Here is a 24,019-nt window from a genome sequence, read left to right as displayed (position 1 = left end):
TCGGCACCTGTCCTCATCCGACCCATAGTCCTCCTTGGCGAAGGCCTCCAACGACCATTCCGCATCACTGTTCTCCTCATCAGCGGGAGCCATGCCCACATCCGGTGCCGCCCTCTCTGCTGTTGGCGCAACCACGGCATGTGGCATTCCCTCCTCCTGAAGCTGAGGTACTAGTACTACTGGTGATGTTCTCGAACGCCTAGGAGACTGAATGGACGGACCCCGCTTCGCCGGAGTGAGTCAAAACTGCTGCCTCAAAAACTCACTAGCTCTATCCATCACGTCCGGTTGGTCAAACTGCGCAAGCTCCATGTTCGTCGCCGGTACTGGCTGGGCTGACTCGGCCTCTGCTAAAAAGGATGATGAAACGGTGACCACTGCATCACAATCAATGACCTCCAAGTTATTAATATTTGATTAATCAATTTTATATTGATTATTACATGTTTGGTATTAAATTATTATTATTATTTTTATTTATTTCTAATATTTATTTTCAAATTATATCCTAGGGATGGGGACATTACATAAACACCAAATATTATAATAATATATACCGATAGAAGCAACAATGAAGGTTAAAGTGAACAAACGATTAATACTCATACAACGATCCAACAAGGTACCAGACTAATAGTTATTAGTATAGTAAACCATAATTAATCACAGGATAACAACTAAAGTTACTAACCATAAAGCTACATGAGTCGCCAATGAAGTTTATTTATCAAGTGTCAATAATCACTAATTAGAAGGAGCACGGGTTAAGTTAAACAAAAAGTAATTAACCTTATTAAGAAGATATACAATAATGGAGCAATATAATTAGGAAAATTAGCTTGGGATACTCATCCCATCCTTAACAAGATATAAAGAATTGTTTGATATCATTACAGGGGTAATATATGGAAGGTGCCACAAATAAGAAAATTTTACTATATACATAATACCCGATAAAGGGACAAGGGAAAAAATCATAAGTAAAGCATAGCAGAAAATAAATATGAAATAACTTTAGCAGACAATAAGAAGGAGATTTAAAAATTGGACAGCGATAAGTCAAGGAAGGAGGATGTTAAAAGGGCAGCAGAGAACATGAGTGGTGGAAGCAAAGGAAGTTTGAAATTGGTATGAAAAGATAATGCAAATAAAGAGGGTTATGAAGGAATTAGCTAATCCATCTGCACACGTATTGGCTTCTTTGTAAAAATGTGATATTTGAAATAAATCTAAAAGGAGACTGATTTGACCAACACTATAGTTCAGGTTCCGTACAAAGACAGTTGTAAACGACTGAGTTAATTGTGAGCATTGAATAATCTCCAATGTGAAGCTTTGGGATTCCGAATTTCAATGCAAAGGACAAGCTAAAGCTGAAAGAAGAGAACTCAGGCACATTATTGGATCCAACTGGAAGATATTCACATGGAGCTTTAAAGATTTTCCCTTCATGATTTCTAAAGGCAATCCAAATACTGAAATTAGCTGGGTTGCCTTCAGAGGCATCATAAAAATCTATTTTAATGAAATTTATTGGAGGAAGTCACCTAGCTTGTTTGTGAGATGTTATTTGTCCAATGAGCAAAAGAGCACTAAGAGGGAGGGGATTTCAATAGTTTCCATTTACTCAAGAGGAATAGAAAAAATTTCTGTTTCAATTCTTATTACATAGCTCATAGTGACCTCAGATATGGATTTTTCAATCTTATGGATGGTAACCGACACAGGAGAAGCATGCTTCTTGAGAAATCTGATTTTCTTCTGTAACCATCTGTCCTATGGAAAAAGATGATAATGAAACTGTGAAACATTTTAGGGTGTCATGTGCACACTAAGCTTTATCCCAACAATGGCCCATAAAATGTCAACTCATCTCTTGTAGAAATGAATGACCTTTTAGAAAAATGTAGATTGGTACATAGCTCATAGTCTTTGAACTATCAGATAAAAATGAGCAACCTGTTAGATGAAGTGGAAAATATAATTAGCAACTTGTAAGGCCACATAAAACTTTAAGACCAAGTATAATTCTATTTCATATTTGGTTGGACATGGTATATATTAAAATAAAATTTGATTTGTTATTAATTTCAGTTTTTATTTGTAACAATTGTCTTTTCAATCAATATTAATCTTAGTTACTGGATGCCATGTCCCCAATTTTCCTCCAATAGTATTAAATAATAAATATAATAAAAATAAATGACAATTCAATAATAAATTATAATGTAATTTATTATTAAATAAGACAAGATAATATAATATATTATTAATCAAAGATTATAATTAATATAATAATTATAATATAATGAAACTCTTAATGTGTGAATAAATTAAAAAATTTATCATTTATTAGACATGCCTCTTCAAGGCGTCTATTTGAAATAATATAAAAGACAATCATCATGGAATGAGATAGAGCAAGAAGAAGTGAAGATAGGGAAAAAGACGAGGAGCGGTGATAATTATTCAAACTCGCCCATGAATGAGAAAGATATGAGAGAACATACAGAGACATAGGAAAGAAGAATTTGTAATAACCACATCCACTCATGCAGAATATAGGAGGCTGAGACTCGTACACGATAGGGGGAATTATGGTAGACCAATTCCACTACATGTGAGGAATTAGAGAATAATAAAAATATTAGTAAAGAGAACTACGACAGTAACAATATACATTAGCAAGCAAATCAGGATATTCAACATGATTTCTCTGTGTTCTGTATAGAGAGTTCAGATCGAATGGGATAAGATGACAGGAGACTACACACAGTCAATTACATGACCAAATAGTTTCAGTGATAGCAAGATATACATTCAATTCTTTGATATTCATATGATTCAGTCAATCACAACACCCTTAATCATAATGTGCAGCACAAAGAAGAAGCATTAAAGTTAAAGTATTTGCAGACCTTCAAAACCAATAATATAGTCACCAAATGCAGTGGCTGTTAAGAAGAAGGTGGAGACGTTCAGACTTATTCAGAAGTGATGATATACAAACTAGATGACCATCGAATATTGGAAGAGAAGATTACTGGTCAGTAACAGGAAGATTTCAGAGATTTTTGAAGTCAACTGGGCAATAAAAAATACCTAGCAATCGATGGATGAAGTTCTATAAATTTATATTATCTAAACAGGAACAGTGGCATATGTTTATATTAGGATCTCAGAACATTGGCATGATATATCTGATATAAGTTTATACCAGTGACAAGATGACATAGAGAGTATCACAGATAATTACACAGTTCATAAAAATGAATATTAACAGCGACCTAAGTTGAAAAGGAATATATGATTGGAAAGATAAACTGTTGGAAAAATGAATATATTCAGCACCTAAAATATGATCATAAAGAATCATAGACGATGTATACAGGCAGACATCCCATTCAGAAGAATCAATATATTGACATAGCAGCTATGGGGAGAAAGAAAAGCATATGAAACGATGACAAGGAATGGTGCTAGTATAGATGTCATCAGGAGTCCAGATGATCATATCAAAACAAAGCAAAGCCCGTCACAATAATATACAGTGATTAAATTAATTATTAAGCATTGAGGGACAATATGGTGTTGGAGCAATCAGTCAATAAGTGGCCATTGTGGAAGGTAGCGATCCTAATATAAGAAATCATAAACAAGTGACACAATATGTATATAAGTAAGGAAAATATTAAGATATGACGGAGATAAGAAATAAAGGTGATACTTAAGAAGATGAAATTAAAACATATAGATTATATATAAATGGATAGAACAACTATTAGTTATGGAAAGTCATTAGAAGACACATCTACTCATATATGAAGAGTCGACCTTCTATATACAAGAAAGAAAATAAATAATATAAATTATATTTTGCAAGCAACTGTGAGATGGATAGAAGAATACTACAATTGCACTAAATTATAATAAACATGAAGGCATGGAATGGGTAATGATACAGAGCATGAGTAAGAGTTAAGATTAAATGATATGGAGATAGCCAACATTGGGTTGAGGACTTTGTTGTTTGCAACTTTGCATATCATTTACATAAAGGAGTAATGATCCATATTTTGAATTCATAATTTCATTTTGTAATTCAGTAATTCAATGTGAATGTGTTCATTTCTTTATAATCGTGAAAATAGATCAATTATCAAGTAAACTAGATTCATAGATCCATACTATGAAATGATTTAGTTTTAGAATTATGTATATTTCTCTTATTTTTTAGTGTATATATATATATGTATGTATGTATGTATGTATGTATGTATATGTATACATACACACACACACACACACGCACATATATATGTACTTGTATACATGAATCCTCCACGGATCCGATTAACGTGCCTGAATTGGCAACTAAGATATAATTGGTTATATTTTCAAACTTATCTTTAAAAAAAATTAGTTCTTTTAAAGAAATGAAAATGATCTCTTGTAGATACTAAATTATTGATGTATTTGTAATGAATATTGATAGCGTCAAGAGAATCAAGTTAACAGATTTAAGGCTATTGAATAATAACACGTGTCTTTTATATTAGATCTCTTCACCTTATATTAGTTTAGCAATATTTGTGCCTAATGTAATTTGATGCATCTGTATAGGATCAAGAGAGTTTAACTAACAATTTGAAGACAATCCAAGATTATCTTTGCTCATTTGAATCACAGGTATTTTTCTTACCTCAAAGCTTCAATAATAGAGCGTATAACCTAGAAATAATTTATTGAATTCAAGCACAAACTGATAAAATTATGGTAGATATTGGCTAAGATTTGTAGTTCTCTGTTTCTTCTACTTTTTAAGTACTGCCCATCTACATGTTTTAAATGATGGAATAGAAAACTGTTACTTATTGCTATCATCATCACAAGGTGTACTAGTGCAAATCTTTCGATACAAGAAACTATTTAGTGCAGCTTTGATCCTCGCAATCGTTTTTATAATATTCAATTGCACTTGTGTTTTGCTGCTGTCTAATGCACATCTCGTTCATGCCGGCTTTCATGTGCGGAGTCTTCATCATACTCTCCATATAGCTCTTGATTTCTATCATCTCTTCAAGGCATGAAGTCTTCGTTTTTTTATTTATTTATCCGACTTACTTGCGGCACGTCTGGAGTATACATTTTCCTCTACAAGTCCTCGTGATTTTACAAACATATTTCCTCCATTCAAGGCTTTAATGCTGCTAATATGAGTGTTCCATCAGTAAGAATGTGACAACCGAATTCATTCTTTATTTCATATGCTCAATATAGTTTTGTTTCTCTTTCCCACTTTGCGTGTTCGACATATTTTGTATGATAACTCATCTGTGACAGGTTTTGCATTCTAACTTCAGTTTTGATCACTTCCTCTTTTGTTCGCCTGAAGGTCTGACTGACTCATCAATATCATTGTTTGCAAATATATATGAATGGTGTGGACTATTCACTTGAATGATTTGCTGTCAGCAGGAACTATAGTGTTCATTGTTTCTGGATATGCAGTTTGACTTGGTCTATTAAGATCTTTGCCTCTATACAAATGCTTAACTATTTGCTGCAGATTATTTTCAGGCCCGAACAATGACAAGTTGAACTTAGTGGTTTCTAACTCTGCAATTAACTGCTCTCCTTTTCTCTATGCCTTCTCTTTATCTGCTACATCTTGATAAAAACCTAGGCAGCACAATTTGACCACTCCAGATAAGGGAAACCTTCAAACATCCTCCTAAGGCTGGTATGTTAACTCTGATGATAAGGATTTGCTCAGTTTTCTGATCTTCCTCATCTCTGATAATCCTGACCAAAGATAACAGCTAATGCTCCATGATATCCTTCTTGTAACCTAGAATCCAACACTAGCTTTCCAGTTTTGCTAACTCTTCATAGTTAAAAAATGGAGACTAAAATTTAAGGCTCTATCAGGTGCAAAAACTTGACACATATTTCCAGTTGAATCCTATGATTGAAGATGAAGCAATCAAATATGTAGTGTAATGTCCCCATATTGGCTGACATCATTTTGCGTGCCGGATCAGTCTACCATGGACTCTCGTAGACTGGTGGTTGTGATGAGAGAGTCATTTTGGCATTTATTTGGGGATTGGATGGTTTATTATGCTCTTGGAGATATTATTTTATTTATATTGGGCCTGCATGTTCTAATTTTAAGTTGAGTTGCACTTTTTATTTTATAAAGTTATTTTATTATAAAAGTGCATTATAAGGGGATTTTATAATGGATGTTTCTAGAAGTTCTTAGTAACTTCTTAAAAAAGTAAATAAATAGAAGGCTTGGCCTCTCATTTGGACAGACCGGATTTGATAATTCTACTACCTATCTCTATGAGCATTTGTGGCACCATCGAGGTCTGCAAGTATTCAGCCTAATTTCTTGAGAATGATACCTCTCAAGCGATTGCATAACTGAGGGGGTGAAAGATCCTCTGAAGGGTTGCTCTTTGGAAGTAACATTCAGTTGCTTCAAGCTATGCTTAATTGGAGTTTAAATTCATAGTCAGTAATTCTTAGATTTTCGTCATTGGAAAAGGAAGAAGACATCAAGAAGGGTTAGAGGATTTTGTAGCAAGATTCGTAGGGACTATCCCTGCTCATAAGCAACTTCACCAATGCAGCAAGCTATATGATAAGGGCCATACAATCACAGCTTCAGTTTTTCTTTCCCTTTTGTCTTCAATGAGGATTGCCTGTATGGTTGGAGCCTGAGACAGACCAAGTCTTCCACTTCGAAACTTCTCTCGATTTGATGTCTGTCGGCGTACATCTTTTGTTGATTTTGTGCCCTTTATAAATTCTCTTTCAAGCATCTCAAGATGTCTTACCCTTCTTGAAGCTAGTCTCGGGCCATTGGTGCGTGACTGCCACCCAACACCATGTCAACAAATGAAAGGGTTTCATACTTGTATAGTGCTTTGAAGGGTGTCATCCCGACAAACATTTGGTAAGTGGTGTTGTAACAGTATTCTCCAGATGCATCCATTTGATCTATGCCTGTTGTTGTGCCAAAACATAGTTCCAAAGGTAGCCTTCTAACCACTTGTTCACAATCTTTGTCTGTTTGTCTGTTTGAGGGTGGTAGCTAGTACTTGGCGACAATTCTGTTCCTGCCAACCGAAATAATTTTGTGCAGAAAATACTAATAAATCGACTATCCCGGTCACTGACAATGTTTCAGGGTAACCCGTGTAGACGAAAAAATTCTCTGAAAAAGAATTTGGCTACCTGTGCATCCTGGAAATTTGAAGAGATGACAAAGAAGTGTGCATACTTCATCAGTCTGTCAAATACCATGAAGATACAATCCTTTCCGTTCACCTTGGGAAGTCCAGTAATGAAGTCCATCGAGATACTTTCCCACTTATCTCGATGGGTAGAGTATATTCGGATTTGTTTTGTTGGCAAACTGCACTCTCTTATATACTACAATACATCTCCTTTATGGCCTTTCTATGAAAACCTCTCCCTGAGCTGTCTATAAGTTTTGAGGAAAACGGGGTTTCCAGCCAAGGGTGAGGCATGCATCTCCTTCAAGATTTTCTGCTTCAGTTTGGATTCAGGCACTAAGTATACCCAATTCTTATAGTAAATGATGTCATCTACCACTTTGTATCGATCATCCTGAGCGTTTTCATCCATTAGCTCACAGGCAAATGTGTTTTTGGAATATTCCACCAATAAATGTGCTTTCCAGTTAGCTGAAATCTGAGTCAATAAGCAGATGACGACCTTCTTAGAGAAGGCATCTGCAACCACATTGTTCTTTCCCTTCACATATTCAATGTCGAAATCAAAGTCTTGAATCTTACCCATTTTTGTTTGCCTCTCATTCAAATCTCGTTGCTCCAGAAAATATCTCAAGCTATTATGATCAGCATGGACGACAAACTTGGCACCCACTAGACACTGTCGAAACTTGGTCTGTGCATGTATGATGGCCAACATTTCTTTGTCATAAATGGAATATAGATGCTCTACTTGTGTAGGCTTCCGACTCTCATAGGCTATGGGGTGTTTATCTTGCATCAGTACTGCGCCAATGCCTTCTCCGAATTTGTCACTCCAGAATGAATGGTTGAGTGAAGTTAGGTAAGGCGAGTCTTGGGCAAGTGGTCATTACTTCTTTCAACTTATAAAAAGTGTGTTGCACCTTTTCATTCCACTGGAAGGAGCCCTTTTTTCAGATCTATTAATGGTGCGCTGGGTTGAGAGAATCCTTTTACAAGCCTCCAATAATAACTGAACAATCCAAAAAACCCTTGCAACCTAGAGAGTGATTTTGGGGGAGCCCAGTCAAGGATAGCTTGAACCTTCTCCTAATGAACCTGTACTCCATATTTATTGACAACGTGCTCCAGATACAATATTTCCGTCATCCCAAATTCACACTTGGATTGCTTGGTGAACAAGGACAGAGCCTTCATGATCCTTAAGACTTCATCCAAATGTTTTAGGTGTTCTTCCCACGTCTTGCTATAAATAAGGATATCATCAAAGAATACTAGTAAGTACTTACACAATTGTTTGTTGAAGATGCGATTCATGCATGACTGGAACGTAATAGGTGCATTTGTTAATCCAAACGGCGTGACTAGGAACTCATAATGCTTGTAGTGACAACGAAAAGCCTTCTTCTCTACGTCTTCTCCCCTAATGCGGATCAGGAATAGAGATCTATTTTTGAAAAATAAACCACACCATTTAATTCATCCATCAATTCATTGATCCTGGGGATAGGATATCTATTTTTTATTATCTTTTTGTTCAACGTACGGTAGTCCACACACATGCGCATCGTTTCGTCCTTTTTAACTAATACTACTGAGGATGCAAAAGGGCTAGATTGGGATGGATCCATCCTTTCTCAAGTAGCTCCTGAATCATCTTTTCAATCTCATCTTTGAATTTCTCTAGATGGCGATAGGGTGTGATTATGACTGGTTTGGCCTCTGCTTCCAACTCGACAGTATGCTCAAACCCATGATGGGGACGTATGCCAAGAGGAATGTCTATAAAAACTTTATCATGAGCACTTAAGATATTCTAAAGATTGTCATCTTGGTGAGGTGTCCGTTGTCCTTTTACAAGTTCTGCCGAAACAAAACAGTATGCAGCCCATGCAATGTCATCATGTTGAAAGATTACCTCATCGGCTATATTGAAACTTCCTTCGGTCCCTCATTGGCCATCCACTATCGTGCACTTTCTCATCTTGGTGATGGATCATGTAGTGTGATCCAAAACGTTGATGATAAAAAAACACACAATTGAATCCAGAAAACAACTTATTTTACAAATGGATTATGGAAATCTACTATTGTTAACCTTTTCCCATCGACAACAAAGGTGAAGTCCATCTGTTTGAAGCTCTAAGTGTATTCATCAAGTGTCTCCATCCATCGTATGCCTAGAATAACCTCCATGTCATCTAGGTCCACCATAAAAAAATCCTCCGTTATAGTGTGGTTAGCCATGGTGATACTTAGTTGGGGAACAAGGTGTGTATAGGGTAGAAGGGTCGCTTTGATGACCATGACGTGGAGTCTTGCGTGCATCTCAGTAGGTAGATCTCTTCGTATCACCAAATATGAGTTTATGTAGTTTAGAGCTGCTCTGCTATTGAGCATGGCCCTTTGTCCTTGAGGGTTCCCCATACACAAAACACCGTACACCTTGGGCTCCTAGCTAAGACAATGGTTCCTCCATGTCGTACTAAAGCTACAACTCTCTCTGTACAATTCAGACTGACCATTTTGGTGTCCTTGTGGGGATGGTTATCTTCGGTAGGTAGATCCTCTTGATCGTTCTCATCATCAGATACGACTTCAATTTAGTGTATTTTTCCTTTACTGAGGCATCTATGCCCAGGTTCCCATGGTCCCTTGCAGTTGAAATATAATTTCTTCCTTCAGAGCTCTTGTTCGGTAGCTTTGTCCAACAACTTCTTCGGCAAATGTTTATTATCTTTGTCCTTTGGAAATACCAGCGGTTTGGAATGTGAGTAACCTTGAGAGGATGATGTCGATGATGATGCCATGCTCCATGGCTTCTTTATAGCCTCCGAGAGGGTGGTAGCATTGAACCTTTACCCAACCCTTCAGTGGCTCCATCAGTCCGTCCATGAAGAGTACTATCTGTCTCCTTTTGGAAATGTCCATGAACAAAAAAGAGAGTTTTTGAAATTTTGTGATGTATTGGTTGACTGATCCAGTTTGCTTCAGTTGTGCCTATTCTTTGAAATTAAGTTTTGGATCTTTACCATCAAATTGATCTATCAATCTTTTAGTGAATTTTGCATAAGTATTTATTTGGTCATGCCCCAGTGTGATGATGCCATGATGTTACCATTCATGTGCCACTCCCTCCAACTATAGTGCTGCAAATTTGATTGCTTCTTCCTCTGGCATTGGATTAAGTTGGAAGTAAAAATCGACCTTCATTACTGATGCTTGAGCAGATATGGATTTGGATCTGTCAAATGGTGACAGATTTACCTTACTCAACTTCTAAGATCATCATTAAAATATCCTCAGTTTCTACCTCCAAAATATCTCATTCTCAGTTCTGCATAATCTTTGTAGGATATAGCCTCCTCCAAATTTGTATTCTTCCATTATTCTCTCAACTGTTTTTGAACTTCCTCAAAGGTTGTCTTCTTTCCTCTGTGTGGTATCTCTGTCTTGGAAGGAAAGACGACATGGAGGGTCGAATTCGAGTTGGGTGAGGGTTTGCCGGATATTTTATTGTCCACCAATCTCCTGAGAGTTTCTTCCATAAGTCGTTGAGTATCATTCATTTATGCCTGATTCCTCATAAGATCTTTTAGTAGCACCAAGAGTTTGGTAGCAGTGGGTTCTTTCATCATTCTATCAACCGAATAGGATCTTCTCTTCCTGCTATAAACTTTCATTCACTGTCCACAAGCTACCAGGATAACTAAGCTCTGATACCATTGTAGTGCTCCCAAATACAGAGGGACTAGAACTATACTTAGCGACGTGGAGATGATTGCTTGAGGTCCGAATGGAAGCCGTACAGTGGTGAGAGGATGAATGGTCGTAAGAAAATGCTTGGCTGTACAAAGTGTCTTTGTAGAGGTCGTACAGTGTTGGTGATCTTGTGTATGTTGTACAGTATACAAGGCAAAGGAGGGACTGTATGATAGTCACTGGAGAACTGTGCGGTTGTGATGGAATGACTATACGAGGGTAATTGGGTGGTCGTACGGTTGTTCTAGAGAGGTCGTAGGTGAGGAGGAAGACACTGTATGGTGAGGAAGATGAAGCCTGCGATGAGGGTAAAGAGTCTATGCTTTGATGAGGGTAAAGAGTCTATGCTTTGATGAGGGTAAAGCAGTACAAAGCCAATGCTAAGTCCTCCTGATGAACTGACAACTCAAGGAAATGATACAAAGAGACACCAGAGTATATTTTAGATAAACACATATAGATATAAATATTTCGGAATAAAATGGTGTTCAGGATTTGCCAAATCCAAAGCAAAGTAATACACCAATGGAAAAGCTCATTTTTGAGAGCCAAAAGCAATTAATAAATTATATTATAATGACACTTTATTATATTCTAATGTTGTGATGAGGAAGCTTGTTAAGTGAAGTTCATTTGGGAAACTTGTGTCATTTGGAGATTATAAATGAGGTCATTTGATGGGAAAGGCATCTAATTAAATATTTATTTTTCACTGCTTGTCTTTGTGAGACTTCTAAAATTTTATAAGGGTTTTGGATCTACAACCGAAGTATTGTAGCTTTAATTTTGAGATTGCTTGGCAAATTGTGTTCAGGTATACGATTTGTCATTTCTCGTATCGTATTAACTGTAGTTAAGGAGAAGTTTACATTTTCTTGTTGTTGGAGGCTGTTTTGGAATTTGTGAAAGGATTCATTGGAATTGTTATATCAAATCGTGTGCTAGCTAATTTCGAGTCGGTTGAGCGCCAATTTATATATGTTGTTGGCTATTATTTTTCATCTGCACTTTGGGAACAACATTTTCCAAATTTGCAGTTGCATTTGTTTGTCAAAGAATTCTTCGCTGCTTCTAGTCCATTTTAGAGGGTTTCAAGGCATATCTTACCTTTGTATGTTCCTTATGTAATAACCAAATATTTGAGTTCAAATAATTAATTGCAATATCTTCTATTGCTGCTATATTGTTGTATCAAAAATTGCAAAAACTCGAGAACAAAAAAATAAATCAATTCTTCAGTACAGATGGTTTGAGAGCCAGTAGTGTTCATTACAGTTTTAGCCCCTACTTTAGAGATCACATCTCTTTATTTGTTTTATTTTTGTTTCACTACTTAGTCGCACCTTTACTATACCACTGATTATCATTGCGTTGAAGTATATCATTGCGTTGAAGTATATATTGATTCATAAATTATTATTACATTTATATATTCATGGATTAATATATGAGAAAAATGGATTGGTGTATGTTTAAGATATTCATGATGAAATTATTGGCAATTGTTTTATATGGTTATGATCATAACCATCCATTATCCTCATAATTTTATTAATGAATAAATGACTTCCAAGAATTGATTATATTGCCGAATACCCAACTTCTGTGTGTGTGTGTGTGTGTTAGATTATGTGATATTTATAATACTTACGTATATATTCCTTGCATATGAAGGGTTATGTTTATCCCATTCTTCTTCATTCTTAACCCATCTATAACAAGCGCTTCCCCATCACTTTGCATTTTTATTATATTATCGTAGTTTGTTAATTTTTATTATATATATTAATGTTATAAAAAAAATAAAAATTCTTGTAGATAAATGGCCTCAGCCTTGATACATGATAAAGTACATAGATACATCTGGATAATCAGCTTTAAGTCCCAAGTTTTATCTTTCCACCTTCCTTCTAAGTTGCACCTTGTCCTTCCTTTCTTTTTTGCCTCCTATCAAGATTTGTATGTATTATAAGCAACACATCTTGCATTTATGTTAAGGATAAAGCTCTGAAAAGTGATAAAACATGAATACAGAAAGGGCATAGAAACAAAATGTAAAGTGATAAAAGTATTTTCATAAACAGAAATAAAATATACATCTAAATCATCAGAAAATATATCTAATAGAGAGAAGTAGTCTTTCCTCATCTGAGAATACATGTCTTAAGCAGCGTCATTATCAGTTTGTTATACCTAATGGTGTTTTGCTGACTTAGTTACATAAGAATACAACATAAATAAACCTATGTTACTCTACTGGCATAAAATGGAGGGGAGGAGGCTCCCCATAATTTTAAATGTCCATTGAGTCCAAATAGGGTGATTCCAGAACCTCCAATTTCACCTCAAAATCATTTTCCCAAGCTCCATCACCATCTTCCACAATGAATCTATCTATCAATCATATTGTCTTGGGATGCAAGATGTAGGCAGTGGGTAAAAGCTAAAGAAAGACCCCTAAATCTTCCCCGGGATAATGAGATTAAAACTATGGTTGAATTCTACAAAATCTAAACCATACCTAATTTAGATCAATAATGTTATTAATTATATATTTGTATTTAGATATCATTATATATTTATTTTGTAATCATAATTATGTTATTATTATTTGTCATTAAATCTTCTTTTGGAAAGGGGACATAACTAGTGCACCCCTTTGATTGGGCTCCTTGTGTGACAATTAACTCATAGGTACCATAAGAATTAATTGCAAAATATAATAGGTCTGGCCTAAATAGGGGACATGAGAGATTTTATTACTTCAAGCTATTTGTTGAGCTCCACCTATGGTATAAGATTGAGCCCGTAGTATTTGTTGTTGCAAGCGCATCAATTCAAGATTAGAGACAGTGCTATTGTTACAAAGGTTAGAAGATTATATTGGAAATTGCATAAACATATTGACATATTAGACACGGCAATTGTTGCTATAAGTAATAAGTGGAATCAGTTGCATGAATTGAAGGATTGTATGTGAGACAGAAATACAATTGCGATAAGCGATATGGTCATACCTCTTATTGCATGCATTAAGGGATTACATAAGAAATAGCAAATTAATCGCTATAAGCAATTGTAGACGAGTTCATAGCATATTCTTTATTGTCAAATCAGAGAAAGCTATTAAGATCATCTAGCGTATTCATTCAACCATATCAGATATAGAAGAGATCACTTTATTGCTCTGTCCAAATATATATCGAACATCAAATCACTTAGCATATATCTAATTGCTTAATCAGAGATAGTAGTAACATTGATAAGAACAATTGTTCTGTAATTATCTAATATGCCTATATATTATTCTTGAAATTATATTACTTCTTAATTCATAGCAAGAATAGAGATTTTAAGGTAACTCTCCCTCCCAAGCTATCCTAAAAGGGGACATTACAGAAGGGGAGTTGCTTCTACCAACTTGGATTCTCAGTATACCACATTGTGGTTTTCTGAGCTTGACTATTGTGTTATGTTTCATTACATTATTTATTAAGTAGAATAGCATAATAACATATTTATTAATGGTTGTGTTTTAATTGCTATTAAGTAGTACAATACAGTTTCTTGGTTTTCTAATTTCTACAAGGATGAGTTTTGAGATTTTACAGATCACTCGTAAAATATCTAAAATGTATTAATGTATTTGTAGTTCTTATTGTACATGATTATCTCTTTTGGCTAAGATGCTTGTGATAGATCTTGACTCTACATAAATCCAGCCCAGATAGGTGAGATATTTTTCAACTCTTCACAATTGTTGATAAACTAGAAAATTGATGAATGTCTCTTTTAGTTTCTGTCCGGGAACAAATATGATATATTTTTTACTCAATAATGAAAATCTTCAGAAAAGGCCAGGAGATGATAGTGACAATAACTATTAGTATTTATCTACTACGACAATATTTTAAAGTGTGTTTGACTATGAAAGAAATTTCCAAAACGCTATAGATGGATACAGAAATTCACTAGCTCATAACATTTGACCATTTGTTTTAATAAAAATATCAATTTCTTTCTATAAACAGAAAAGAAACACTTTTTATGTGAAATATCTAGCACTTGGATCTGCATTCTTGTTTTTATACATGTAACTTTCAAGAAATATAACTTCTTGGTCAAATACCACATCTTAAGCCTAGATTAAATTTAGAGTGTATGTGCTGAGGAATTATCCATTCGTTGCTGTAGCATATTCAGAGGCTTCTAATTGTGTGCTAAAATTCAAACAGGGTATGACAGTTGTTAACATCTCTGCCACAACATTTCCTCAAACATTGGACTGGTTACACAATTATCTTTTACAGGTATGCTATATTTGCAGTTTTTATTTTCAATCTGACTTTTTAATGAAAAGATGTTAAAAGAAGCACACCTGAATTCAGATACTAAACATTTGTTTAATTAGCATGGCAAGTATACTCATTTCAATGTTTGTTCCTTTTATATTGAAATCTGGCATTCCCCTACCTTCAATCGCTAGTTTAAAGAAAGAAAAAGCTATAATATCAGTGTATATTATGGTTTCTTCATTCATACAGAATTAGAAATATGCCAATATCATTCATCAATTCAACAATGTCAAACAGGAAGCAATGCCTCTAGTGCCCTGCTGTATGGTTAGCAAAACCTTTTCTAGAGCCCTTTCTGAAACAGTAATAAGAATGTGGCAATAAGATCCATTGCCTATGTCTTATTTGAATCAGAGTAATGTGAATTGCCGTGATTTAGGCGATTCAGCTATCCGACTAAGGCCGAGCGATTCATGGTGAGTCAGTGAATCGGCTCGCCAATTTTTGGGTCAGAAATCGCCAAAATCGCGATTCATGGCGATTCTGTAAAAATCGCCCAAAATCACCTGAAATTGGCTTGAAAAATCGGCAAATATTTCATTATAGAGATTTCATTACTTGACAAATATTTCCCAAATCTAGACAATCTCATCGACAAATCTGCATCGAATACTTAGTATGGATGCATGATTGAATCTCGTCCTATATCATGTTTGAATTCATGAGAGAATTGAGTTAAAATGACAAGCATAATTTCCCATCAGATTTATGTAATATTATGAAGGCACCAGATTTAGCTAAAGAAGCTATGTCAATTGATGAAGAATATCAGAATGCAATTTCCTTTCAACATAAATCAATCTTGCATTTTCTTATGGTAGCATCGACGCATATTCATTCACGAGAGCTTCATTTTTCTTAGAAAACCCTAGTTTTTAACTTAAAATCACAAAATCAGGAAGCCTAATATTGAGAGCTTACGAATACGGGAAATCGCAAAGGTAAGATTGGAGGATGCTGGAAATTGCGAAATCGTAAGTGTAAATGGTGAGTAATGTTTTAATATATATATTATTTTATTCTTTATCATTTTATTTATTTATTTCTTTAGTAGATTAAAAATGATGAAAAACATTCTTGTTTCTCATTTATACTTTCATATATGTTTTAAAAGGTAAACGAAATTTGATCTTTATTAAAAAATTTAAAATCGAATATATTTACTAGTAAGAGATTAATATTAACTTGGAGATATTTATATAGTCCATCACAATGTTATGAAAATTTATAAATATTAACAACATTTATAATTCTATAATCTATATATCTATGTCATGACTCATTAGAATCTTGTGATTTTTATTTACTTTAGCTACAATACATTTTACGTATGTGATGGATTTATCAATTAGGTTTCTTGTTTATGTACATTAACTTCTATTTGATGATGTTATAGTGTTTTTTAGTTATATTCAGTAAAGGGTGCATGAAACAAGTTTTAAATCATTAATATCTTTAAATTTCAAGGGTTTTTTCACTTTGTCGATTCATAGCGGCGATTTAGGTGATTCATAGGGGATTCAGGATTCGAGTAAGCCTTGACGATTCAGATTCAATTCTGATTTTTTGTTCTTTGATCTGAATATTACAAATGTATTAAAAAAATCTAGGATGAGAGTTACACCCAAAATTTTAATATATAGTTATGTATAAGCCATTTCTGAATTAACCTGATAAGAGAAAGCACGCCAATGAAGGACTACCAAACCTTGTAGTAAAGATATAGAGTACACAACAATATAGAACACAAATTTTGAAACATGGGATTTGAATACATTAAAACTTATAAATATGATGTTTCCATGGTCCATAATTGTTTTTAAGATTTTCAAGATATTACTGTGTTTCAAAGAAATGTATTCTAATTTCAGAACATGCCGCATGAACACTCAACAGGACAAGAAATGAATTGTGCTGAAAAAATGGGAAGGCTTGGCAAGCATATATATATATATATATATATATATATATATATATATATATATATATATGTATGTATGTATGTATGTATGTATTGTTATACATATTATTATTCATGTTAATATAATATTATTTAAATGATGATTACACCATAGAGACAAGTCTCTTCCTCTCATATTTATATGAGATCCAAATCTGGATTTGGACCTCATCAATAACAATGGCTATGATTCTACATTTGCAAAAAGATCCTAAAATTAACATGGTATCAGAGCCAGATTGCAAATATAAGAAAGTAATTGAAGACATTGTAGAAAGTTTTATTTCAGAAATAACTGAATAAATATAAACAATAGAGAAAACAAAACAAGTATAGATCTCTTGGTGGCATGGGAGTGCGGGAGAAATGATCTTCTACATTTAAAGAAAACACTGCAAAACAATGCAATGTGGAGGTGAAATGACCAGATTATAGAGCAAAGTAGTTGTAATGAAGTTCTAAGAAAGCTTCTAGTTATTGTAGCCGGTGACAACACTTTAGTGTTATTTTGGTGATGAAGAGAATATGGAGCTCAGCTTGGATCACTCTATTTGATACACTAGACATCGACATCCCTTGAACATGTCTATAGTAGATGTTCAAGATGATGACGGTTGGCAGTTCTATATGATGCTTCTTTTGAGTGTCACGCAAATTAATGGAAGACATTAAGCAAGCTTAAGCTTTTCTTGAGATTGTAGGGATTTTTATTGAAGATACCACATCTTATAACATTTCTATGTGGAATAAGAACTTGGAGATATTTGATAATTGTTATTATCCAACACAGCTGGGAGTGTGATAAAAAAGGTCCCGATGATAATATGTTTGGGAACTTCAACCACAGTTGAAGAAATCAACAAGCCCTTGTGATGTTGGAAAGTGGTATTTGAGGAAAGAAAAAGAAAACAAAGATCATATTTGTCAATGATTGGTCGTTCGATGCTTTCAGTTGGAAAATGCATATCTGATTGCCCTAATTTTTTATAACATCAACAATGTGACCATGTTCAAACTTGTGGACTACTACTAACAAGTAGCAATGTCCATGTCAGACGTGAGAGAAGAGCTTTGGCAGTTCACCAGTTCTATGTCAGCATCTCATACGGGGTTTCTCTTTGGACTATTGAAGTATCACTAGCAAATGAAAACCTTCTTTTACCATGAAGTGACATGGGAGGAGCTCGCTGCTACAAATATTGCATCAATATGATATGTTTGAGATATTGATTGAATCATCACTCAATGCCACCTCCTGCATCGTAATGTAAATCCATTCTAATGAGGATTTAATAAAGATACTAACCGGAAAATAAAAGAGGGAATTTAGAAACCGTTAAGGAGAAGTATAAATAGGAGAATCATATGTGTGAAATGTGATAAACAATAAAGGTAATGAGGTAACATGGTGTTGAATGTAAAAGTTCTGATCGTGTTCAAATAGTTTTACTGCGAAGAAATATTGTGCTAGAACCAGACATTGGTAGTAGCGATTGGGGGTGTGAAATATGAGAAAAGTAGAGGGACGTATGCAACAAAATAAAAATTGTTCATCTTGCATGCAGTGATAATGTTCCATGCACGGACATGACGTTGATAGAAATCTAACTTAAACACGTCGCAGTAACTCTGCAGCAACCTTTCTACTGGAAAACATATGGCCAGACAGAGATGCTTGCTGTGCCGCCCTTAAATTCTCCACATTTTGTGTAATGTCCCCATCTATTTAGCATCTTAGTTGAGTTCTTAGCCTTTAGAATTGGATAAATAAGGAGAAATTTATTAAATTAATTTCTTATAAAGTCATTAAATAAATTAAAATTAAAAGGTGACTTTATATTTAATTAATTTAATTAAAAGTGATTAAAGTTAAATAAATTAATTAAGAGAATCTTCTAGAAGGAGGAATTAAATATTATTTTATTTCTTCTAGAAAGAGGTGCATCTATTGGAGGAAAAGAATAAATAGTGCAGGCAGGCTCATTGTTGAGCATCAAATGTGTTGCTTCTACTCTTCTGAATAACTTGTGGAGCCAAGGGTTTCTGCAGTTGCTATATTGATCATTGGGAACGAACACTCCCATTGATTTGCATAACTGAGGTGGTGAAATATCTTCTGAAGGGTTGTAGGTGTTGGAGAAGACAAATTAATCTTTTCATTGTGCCAAATTTGTGGCCAAGGGCTAGATTTGTGGAGTAAGGAATAAGTTGGATATTGCTACAATAACTCTGCTACAATCTTGCTACTACAATAACACTGCTACAGTAACTTGCTACAGTGACGTTGCTATAGAGTCGTCGCTACAATGACTTGCTATAGTAAAACTCAGATTTTTGGAGCAATTCCGAGATTCTATCTATTACATTTTGCATTGTTTGAGAGTAGATATTTAGGGCATTGGTAGGATTTTTAAAATCTGTTGTAATCTAATTTATATCAGAATCTTGTCAAAAAGGATTAGAATATCATTGGAAATCATAGCAGGCATTGCCCTAATGTCTTATTGTTGTAGATGCATATTTTCTCATTTGTAACCAATGCTACATGTATCAAAAAATAAAAATAAAAATTGTTGTTGGTTGTTTGGAGTTTTGCAAGCGTATCAATTAAAGGTTGGCATATATCTATATATATCCCTTGTGTGCAAAGTGTTTGACAAAATTCTCAGGTTAGCAATTTGGAAATAAAAATCAGAATTGCACGGGATATTATAGTTGTACAAGAGCTTGCTTGCGAAGTGTTTGACAAAATGTCAAACAATTGAATAAGAGAAGAATTTGGTGTTTGACGAAGTTATCACCAGTTGGGGTTATTACATTCCAGCAACCCCTTTTAAAAAATGACCATCTATAGTCCCACGCGGACTGCTTAGAAAGTCATCATCAAGCTATAAACTGAATGAAGGGCACACAAGCCATGTGAATGGAGTGTCAACCTTTGAACTAAGAAAATAAGGCACTTTGATAATCCAAAGTCAATTATTTAAGTGCAGTACATTCAATGGAGAACTTGCAAAATATACAATACAATTAGACATTGGGCCCAACAGAATATGGCTAAGGACATGATATAGATCGATGGTTTAATGTTATTTGGAGGAAAATAAAAATAGAAAACTAAGAGGATCGAGTGATAATACTAAAGGGGATGGTAATAGGGAGGTAAGATGTTTGTCAATGCATTCTATTTTTATGAATATGAGTATTAATTAGTATATGATAATAGTTATCTATATATAATTGTTATATATAAAATTAAATAATGAATAATTTATCAATATGATTATAAAAACTCCTGTGTCGGTTCGTAGATTGCATGGAGATTAAGTGAATCCCTAGTGTGGGGTATGATAGATGTAAAGATCTCCATCTAAAATAATTAATGTAATATGCAAATTGCTTTCAATTACAATTATAATGTCAATAGAATGAATGATTAAATAAAAGGATATTGATATAAATATGTATTATCCTTAGATATCTTATTTATTTAATCACTATTTGTGTTTCTATATATGAGTTATTTGCCTTTATCTTTTCCTATGAGAATGTTATTGCAGGCAGAGGGAGATTGAGATTTAGAGGGAGCTTGACATTTCATTATGGGCAACCTTAAAAGAGGAGCGAGATAGAGGATATAATTCAGTCAACCTTCGGTGATCTCGATCATATTGTTCAGAGGGAGAATTTTTGAGGTGCAATCCTTTGTGAATGATATCTTCTCTATGAGGAGAAGTTCTAAGTGAAACTCCTTATAATGCATTCTTCTCTTTGAGAGAAAATTGAGGTGAAAGCCTTTGTACCACCCTTTGACTAGGTTCATGGTGGCTACTATTTCACATATGATATATAATGACAGGTGGCGATCTTTCATTGACATATATAAACAGAAGGTAATCATTGTAAGATGACGATCTTATAAATGGTAGACCTATTATCATGCTAGACTTCATTAAATTATTGTCCTAGAGTGTTGGAAGTCATGATAACGAATAGACAGAAAGTAACCATTGTAAGGTGGCGATTTTATAAATGGTAGACCAGTTATCATGGTTCTTTGGGCCAGATTTCGCCGGACACTATGGTAACCAACTCATCATGGTTCTTTGGGCCAGATTTTGCTGGACACCATGATAACCAACTTGTTATAGTTCTTTGGGCCCAATCTTGTTAGACACCATGACATAGTTACTATTATAGACCACACTTAAGGCAGTGTTTAACCTTATATTAAATGTAGATTGGAAATATCACACAATTTCATAGGTACACAGAATGGTCCAATTGATACATATGAAGTAAAACCTAAAACATACCATTCATACCATAATATTAGTAGGTGAGGAAATGATTTCTTATTAACACAAAAAACCAACATGAGTACATTACCAATCTTCCAGACATTTATAGAAGGGTCGGTTAGTTGGAAACCAACTGACACATTTCTTCACCCCCTAACTACCCAGCCCGACTAGCTTTAACGAGTACTAAACATAATAGTTACTTTATTCCGACTACATTAAAGTTATGGAATGTAGTTCAATTGTGTGTTATAAAAGGTGAGATGATATCTCTCCATATACTCGAGAGCATAATGTGTTCTATATCAATCCTCCCTAACTAAGAGGGAGTGTTAAAGTTGTAGCTTCAGTCGGATTGATTCAATTTGATATCATTATTGTTATTGGTAATCATCATTTCCTATATGTACTTATCCATGTTAATATAATATTATTTAAATGATGATTACACCATAGAGACATGTCTCATCCTCATATTTATATGAGATCCAAATCTGCATTTGGACATCATCAATAACAATGGCTATGATTCTACATTTGCAAAAAGATCATAAAATTAACATAAAGAACCTGCAAATAGAAAGGTAAGACCCGAGCACTGGGAAGCCCTATAATTTCTCTAAGAGGTTGTAGAGGATTGCTGCCACTAGGGGGTCCTGTTTGAAGTGTGTTGCTGGTGAGAGGGATCCACGAGGGGACTAACTGATCTGGAAAAGTTTGAAGGTGGGGCCAAGCTGACACTTGGTACCCAATCTAGGGGAGCCCGTTGAAAAAGGGAGAAATGAGCAAGCAAGGGTGTGAGTATGGTTGTGTAGGAGCCTGAAGACAGCCTGTGGTACTGAAGCTCATCAGATCTTATAGCATATTTATCAGCTTTATTCCTTGCAAAATAATTTGATATAATAATGTTTAATTGATTTTGGCAATGTTTGAAATTTGTAAATTATAGTTGGGTCTTAATAGTTAACCCTTCATCGGTAGTCATGCACATAGATGTCTTTAGTTTGCAATGTGCATGCATAGTTTCTTGATGTCCAAAACATTTTTTTAGGATCTTTCCCTGATTTGATCCCTCTGGTTAGGGTCCATCCACCAAAGTTTGAGAATTACGTGGGCTACTTGGTGCATCTATGAGCTTGTTTTTGTTGTTGCTTACTTCTATATGATAGAGAACTTTGTAACACCAGAGCTTTGAAATGCCAATGATACCATAGATCATAAGGAAGCTATTCTTTTTGTTTTATTTTGTCTATATTTATAGCTTCTAGGAATTTTTTATGGAGGTTAATATGATAAAACTTGTTGTGCCTCTTACATTGTCATGTATTGCAGTGTATTGAACGAGGGTGTTCTACAAATACAGAAGCTGGTTCTTGACAAAATGTATACACAAGTTGCAACATATTTCTAGCATTGGTGAATAGTAATGTGTACAAATTCTCATTTCTTGTAGAACAAATATTTCAATCAATATATTTGTGATCAATCGGAAACTTGTAAAAGTTTATTTTTTCGTTTTGCAACAAAAATGATTCAAAGATTCTGGGATTGAATGTCTCAATGTTGTAACATCAAAGAAAAATTAAATGTGAACCATTTGGACTTATGATCCCAATGCTTCTAGATGAGTTATCGCTCAAATTCGATATTAAAAAATTCAATATCCTTAGCTTTACAATAAGTGAGATTGCAATTCAACTAAATCTGTGTTTTTTTTATGAGTAGTCTGGTAAAATGCGGCAGGTTGATATTTGAAGAGAGAAAGCTGTTTGTAGACTTCATGCTTAAATCTGCTCTTGCACTCAGCATTACTGCACTAAATTAAAAAACCTCTTAGTATATGATATGCGTAATTAGGTAGTATTGGGACTGGTGTTAGAAAAGCTCCTTGTCCTAAAATCATTTTGAGTGATATTTGAAATTCCTCTGCTCTGCAGCAACCCAGGATCTTTTTTTCTATATCTAAAAACATAAACCAATATTTATATGCATAGCAGTCCTATCTGTATAGTAATAGGTATTCTTTTCCAAACTAAATTTTAAAGGTGACAATTTATATATTTATTTAGACATTATTTTAGGTGATATGCAGAACTAAACAGAAAGTATTTTGTCTTTTTCACCATAATTATTTGAAGTTGGGTCAAGAAACATAATACAACTTTGTGAATGGTACATGTAGAACTAATCCATGATACAAGAGCAGTGACTAAGGCACTATTTAAGTGGTTAGAGTATTTTTTTAAAAAATTGAATGTAAACTTTTGCTCATTACCAGCCTTTTAAATGTTCGACACAAATTGACATCCTTTTTAATGTCTTGAATGGAATTCACAAATTACCAAATGATGTATTTTTTGTATCTTTTTTGTTTGCCCTACTTTGATGTCA

General features: G+C 34.4%; 1 protein-coding gene across 10 annotated transcripts in view; it reads left to right on the top strand.

The window, feature by feature from the left end:
* Positions 1–23,309, top strand: part of LOC149570682 (P-loop containing nucleoside triphosphate hydrolases superfamily protein) — a 188,976-nt gene extending 165,667 nt beyond the window's left edge. For all 10 annotated transcript variants that reach the window (XM_089823228.1, XM_089823224.1, XM_089823227.1 and 7 more), the window contains 3 exons: positions 4,624–4,689; positions 15,248–15,322; positions 22,961–23,309. In XM_089823228.1, the coding sequence (XP_089679354.1) occupies positions 4,624–4,689; positions 15,248–15,322; positions 22,961–23,005 (186 nt within the window). In that variant the 3' untranslated portion in view covers positions 23,006–23,309. The remainder of the gene's footprint in view (positions 1–4,623; positions 4,690–15,247; positions 15,323–22,960) is intronic.
* The last annotated feature ends 710 nt before the right edge of the window (positions 23,310–24,019 follow it).

The sequence above is a fragment of the Cupressus sempervirens genome, chromosome 3 (genome assembly GCF_028749045.1).
Source record: "Cupressus sempervirens isolate cs-2001-9-10 chromosome 3, ASM2874904v1, whole genome shotgun sequence".
NCBI lineage: Eukaryota > Viridiplantae > Streptophyta > Pinopsida > Cupressales > Cupressaceae > Cupressus > Cupressus sempervirens.
Note: the sequence above shows the minus strand (reverse complement) of the source record. Positions and strands in the feature narration are given on the sequence as shown.